This window comes from Stegodyphus dumicola, chromosome 6 (assembly GCF_044657685.1).
Source record: "Stegodyphus dumicola isolate Sdum_Otavi_A_Nest chromosome 6, ASM4465768v1".
In the NCBI taxonomy this organism is placed as follows: Eukaryota; Metazoa; Arthropoda; class Arachnida; order Araneae; family Eresidae; genus Stegodyphus; species Stegodyphus dumicola.
This window is the reverse complement of record NC_140773.1, coordinates 180,194,845-180,200,844: the sequence shown is the minus strand read 5'-3', so window position 1 is coordinate 180,200,844 and position 6,000 is coordinate 180,194,845. Positions and strand designations below refer to the sequence as shown.

Below are 6,000 nucleotides of genomic sequence, written 5' to 3'. Positions count from 1 at the left end.
CAATTCTGAAATTTTGTTTTGTGAGTCTTAGGTTAAACTAAAAGCTATAATTTATTTAGGATGAAATAATTCTTTGGCATAATGTAATTCATATCATCTATGTTGCTACAATTCTGTTTCAATACAAGACCATCATATCAGTGTAATATTTCCTATGTGGAGACTTTGTTTCTAATCTTTGTGTAATACAATACAGAGAAGCTCGTACTGTGAATTCGTAAGTATAATTTATTCTTCTATTAGATTGGAATGGACTCAGTGTTTTCATATAGAATGTTTCATATTCAAAGTGTTAGTTCGGTGTTTCATATTCAAAGATGTTGAAGTTCATACAATGCAATTAATTAATAGACTTATCACACAGACCTTTTTAATAGACTTATTCTTGAATTTTTTGCTCAGATATAAAGTTATTAATTAAAAACAGCATTAGAAAAGCAAAACTGATTAAAAGAACACTTCAGTTATTTTTAAAATTGATATATTTAAATGCTTTTGTTCATATAAAAACAACAATAAACACATTTCTAAATAATAAGATTATTAAGAGTTATTAAGAAAATTTGGAACATTTATAAAGGTTTGCAAGGACAACATGATCGATTTTGTTATAAATCACATGGTTTTGACATGTTTTGAGTATGCTCCTGCCAGATTGGTAGAAGCCTGGTGATCCTGTTATGAACAAATCTTAACAGATAAAGATATAACATGTGAATACAAAATCTAAAGAAAAGGTAAGGTTAGATTATGCTATTTGAATATGGCTAAGCACATTGGTTATCAGCCTGAAGAAGAACTTTATACGGAAAACTGGTTCGTATTCATAAAACACATGCAAAAAAATAAAAACTGCACAGCCAGCTTGTTCACCAGGATTTGAGCTGAGATTAAACTACCAGTATTGAGTTGCTTAAACCACTTGTAGGACAAATCTAAAGAAAATGCTTGTAATATCATGTAATCAAAAGTTAACTACATGTTATATGCCAGAATTGCTTTCTCAAGTACTGAGGTAGGTAATACTTGATCTGCTTTTTTTTTTTTTTTTTTTTTGAAATGTTTGGTCATGGTATTATTTATTGCATGTATTTTCTATAATACATACAGAATATTAATAGCTCTATAACAAGTGTCTTTTTTTCATTTTTAAGTGCTTTGCTTGTTGATATTCTCAAAATTGCATTTGATGATTAGTGCTATCATGTGTATAATAAATACAATAGATGCATATAATAGATCAATATATTTTTAGTATACATATAATGATTCAGTATCATTTTTATGGGAAAAAAAGACACTTTTGACTGCACAGATTTTCTGGAAATCCCAAGTAAAACACATATGAAATCATTTGTTTACAATCAGTGAACGTTAAAATCAGCTACATGTCACAATACAATAAAACAGCGACACAATTTCCTACAACAGCCAGCAGTTCCTCCTTTACATGAACAAGAATTTTTTTTTAAAAATTTTATTTGTCCTTTTTGAACAATGAAATGTCCTTCGATTTCATGCGATCAGGACGCTATAGAACTTATCCTTAAATAGAAAGCCAAAACTTGTACATTGGATTTCAAGTAAAATTCCGAGCATTACCAAATGATCAGCTTTTTAAAATGCTCTCTGCTTCAGTAATACAGCGAGAATTTACGCCTCCTTGAACAAAATCAAACATTTCGGAAGAGCTAAGTAACTCCATTTTTGAATGTACGAAGCCAGATCACAAATCAAAATACCGAGTTTTATCCGCCATACTAATGTGTGAAAGCGACATCTATAGGTGAATTGAATCGCGGATAAACGGTTAAAGCCCGCCATTGGAGCCAAAAAAAAAACATCAATTTACGTTTTCGAAATATGGCACTTCATCAAGGATCAAGGAAGGATTCAATATTACAAGGCTCATAGGCTTAATGCCTTTATCTCCACATTATCAAAGATTAAATAATTATAAGAGAGCTTGGCAAAAGGACAGCTTTTCTAATAATTTGTCAAAATAACAAAAGGTAAATTCTCTTTATGACACCCAACTTAAATGGTTTCTGTTTCTAGTTTAGAGTCGTGATGGCAACATCATTTGCCCTCGTCAATGTTTACAGTAAGCTGCATGTGTTTTGAAATGCGGAGACTAGTGAGGTGAATTAAATTTCACATGTACGCATGCGAAGGACGCGAAATTTAATTTAATTTACAAGATAGACAATATTTTGTAATTGTTTACTATATTTAAAATGACAGAATTCAAACCTCTAGAAATATTTGAATATCCGCGTGTCGGTGCTAAAGCTACAGAAGATAATTTGTATTGGAAAAAATTAGGAGTAAATATTATTTATTAAATTGTATTGCTTTTACTTAATATTTGTATGCATTTGCTGTTCCTTCTTCTGTGTGGTATGAAAATTTGTCTTCTATGTCTTATAAAACTGCATGAAACTGTTTTCTCTTCTTCAGTTTCCATGTGCATTCAAAGAATATGGTGCTATAGATTTTATTGACTTCTGCACAGAAGAGCCTTACAATGTTGCTGTTACATGTTCTTCAAAAGTGAGTTTTATCTAAGTATCTGTTTGCACTTCATTTGCGATCTCTTGTACTACATCAATAGTATGCCTTATAATGTTAACTACAGTACAGCGTATATTTTAAAAGGCTTCTGCAATAATAGCCAAAAAAAGAAAAATAAGATGGTTTACTTGTTAGCTTTTACTTTGTGTATATAATGTATATAAACACTGCTTTGATTAATTTAATATATTACACTGCTTTGATTACATATAACTAACTTTTATTTCACTCTTCTTAAACTTAACTAGGCTGCAGAAGCAGCAGCTTTTTTATAATAAAAGTTAAGCAAAAATGCAGGCATGTATCGCATTAAGTAATTTTGAAAATTTATTAATTCTCAACAACAAGTTATCGGCCAATCAGCAGGAAACATGTCAGTTTCCCACCATTTGGCGTCTCAAAATTTTCAACCTTTTTTATGACCCCTTAGTATTCATTGTTTAATTTATACTTTACATGGAGGTAAGAAAGGAAGGAGTGGCCAAACCAACATTAGAAGTGAAGCACCTCTACGAAGCTTCGGTCACCAGATGGGGTATCTTTTGTTTACATTCAGAAGCTTGCTTGACAGCGCTCTGATAGTATTTTGAAATACGAAAATTCCATGCAAATTGAAAAACGGGACACTTTTGCATAAAAGAAAAATTCCTAGTGTGATAGATAATAGATGGGGTATCTTTTGTTTACATTCAGAAGCTTGCTTGACAGTGCTCTGATAGTATTTTGAAATACGAAAATTCCATGCAAATTGAAAAACGGGACACTTTTGCATAAAAGAAAAATTCCTAGTGTGATAGATAATAGCAATTTGTATAGTTTAGGGACATTTACGCAATAATCACATCTTGGTTATTTTTCGATAACTAACAACAGTGATTTTGATTATGAATTTGTTTTATAAAATTCTAAGCTGTTGAACTACAAAAATATAGATTTTAGCAAAAATGTTATGCTTAAAGAATGAAAAATACCTCACCGTACCTTTAAAATTGTATATATTTTCGATACCCTTGATACAGTATTCGCTACTTTTATGTTTCAAACACCAAAATGTTTTAAATAAAATAAAATTTTTTCACATACACATATTATTGTTGCGTGTACTTTTTAAAAATTAGTGTAAATTACTTTACCCGAAAAATATAGTGAATGCACAGCAATTAAAGATTTCCACATGCCGGAAATGAAAAATGGTATTTATGCATGTGCTTGCAAAAAGCATGTATCTGCATTTAACAAAATACTTAAATATGTATTAAATTATTTATAAATGTATTTGAAATGAAGAATTTATTTATTCATAAACAACTGTGAAAGTTACTGTGAAAAAATCTAATTATTAAATGTATCTAAATTTATAATGATTATAAATATTATCTAAATATATAATAACCTTAACATTGAATTGTAAACATAAATTGACATCTTGTTGACAAATACGTTATAAAACTAGTTAAGCAAGAATTATTCATACTGAAAAGCAATCTGTTAAAAGGTATTGTAAAGGAATTTTTATGAGATGCGTACTTAAAAAAGTAATAAAGAAGAGTTTTGGATGTGAATCTTCGGATTATTGTAACTTGGCAATTTTTTGACGAAAATTTGGCGACCAACCCTGCTACAGCAAACTGCGGGTTTTTTTTTTTTTTTTTTTTTTTTTTGACGCCATTTTGTTTTCAGGAAGTAAAGGCATTTTTTTTTTTGACGCCATTTTGTTTTCAGGAAGTAAAGGCATTTTTTTTTTACTCAACATTTTTTCCAATGATCTGCTAGCCAAATTTCGCTTATGCTAGAACTTTTGTGGAACAAAAGTGCTAAATCATGACAAAGATTACATGCGAAATTGATTCTAAGTGCTTATTAGCTAAAATAACGATTGAATTTTTCAGAAAGTCCATTTTCACCAGATTTCTTGCACCACCGTTCAAACTTATCAGTAATATCCTTCCTTTCACACAATCTCATTTCATTCCCACATGTTGGACATTCATACTTATCTGCAATTAATCCTACACTCATATACCATTCAAGGAACTCTTTTGGATGATCACATAAATGCAATAAAAATTTGGAATTTACTTTATAGAGGGACATGGGATCCAAATATTAAGCAACACTATTTCACACAAGATACAAGATGGAATGTACTTCTCAGATTATTGCTAAAGTCCTAGCTACTAATCTTTATCGCTTTACCAAAATGTCGCCAAACTACCTGTTACCATATTCTAAAGATTAGCCATTTTGGAATATATATTGTTGAAATTAAGTGTAAAAAAAGTCTGATATGTATAATTAAAAGAATTATTCCCCTTACACTTTATAATAACTCAGTTACAAGTTTTAAATAATATTTAAAAAATAATCCTTATTTTATTCTCTTGCAGAAATATTCAGAGAAAGTTAAGTACTATTTAAAGTATTTCGCTATTATTATAAAAGATGCTGTAATTTGAAGTGGACCAAACAGTGCATTAATTATAAATTTATTTATATTTTTCGATTTAAAAGATGCCTCAGAAGCTAAAAAATTATGTCATATTTGAGAAAGTATTTTAGGAAAAAGCTCTATAAATAGAAAAGAAATAATGCATAATTTTAATATTAATAATGCAATAAACTTTGATCTTAATTTTTGTAATCCTTAACCAATACTTAAGACTCTGAAATATTGTTGAAAAAGAAAATATATACATTTATATGCATATTTACCCCATAATTACAAAATATTTAATGGTAACTTAAACATTGAACTTAATGGTAAATTACCTAATGTTTTGGTCACCAATGAAGGGATCGAAAGTGCTTCAAAGCAGAGTATGGGGAAACCAGTTTAGGGCCACTCCATCAAACTTCCTACCTCCATGATATTTTAGGATGCTCCTTGGATTATCGCCAGGTTGTTGTTTTATTTCTTGCCAAACTGTTGTTTCATTTATGATAACCTGAGTAGTTGAATGTTGTGAAAACCCTATTATGACATGATTGGTTGCATGATTGCAGTGAATTTGACCTGAAGGGAAAATACTGGTTACTGGTGAATGAAGGTTTACTTAGTAGTCATCAGGGCTGTGGAGTCGAAATCGGTGTCTTGTAGGTTTGGGGGTAAAAGGAGTTGGAGTGGATAAAAACACATCGATTCCAACTCAGACTTCAATTTTTGTTGGACAGTTTGAATTTGAAATGAAATTAAAGTGAATTGAAAAAATGAAATTTAAGTGAATTGTAAAAAAATGTAATGACAGACTGAGTTAATATTTTATTTATGAACTATATACATTAGTAAATAGTTATTTTCTATTTTATTGACATATTAATAAATAAATATAAAGGAGCAGGATGGATGTGATATTTTCCATTATTGATTCAACTGATTCATTTAGTTACAAATCTCATTGGTAATTTTAGGTGAGGAGCAATAGCAGC

General features: G+C 29.8%; 1 protein-coding gene across 1 annotated transcript in view; it reads left to right on the top strand.

The window, feature by feature from the left end:
- Positions 1-2,086: 2,086 nt before the first annotated feature.
- The window catches only part of LOC118187392 (U3 small nucleolar RNA-associated protein 15 homolog), a 50,331-nt gene continuing 46,417 nt past the window's right edge, over positions 2,087-6,000 (top strand). The window contains exons 1-2 of the mRNA XM_035357603.2: positions 2,087-2,327; positions 2,461-2,553. Coding sequence (XP_035213494.1) covers positions 2,238-2,327; positions 2,461-2,553 — 183 coding nt within the window. The 5' untranslated portion in view covers positions 2,087-2,237. The remainder of the gene's footprint in view (positions 2,328-2,460; positions 2,554-6,000) is intronic.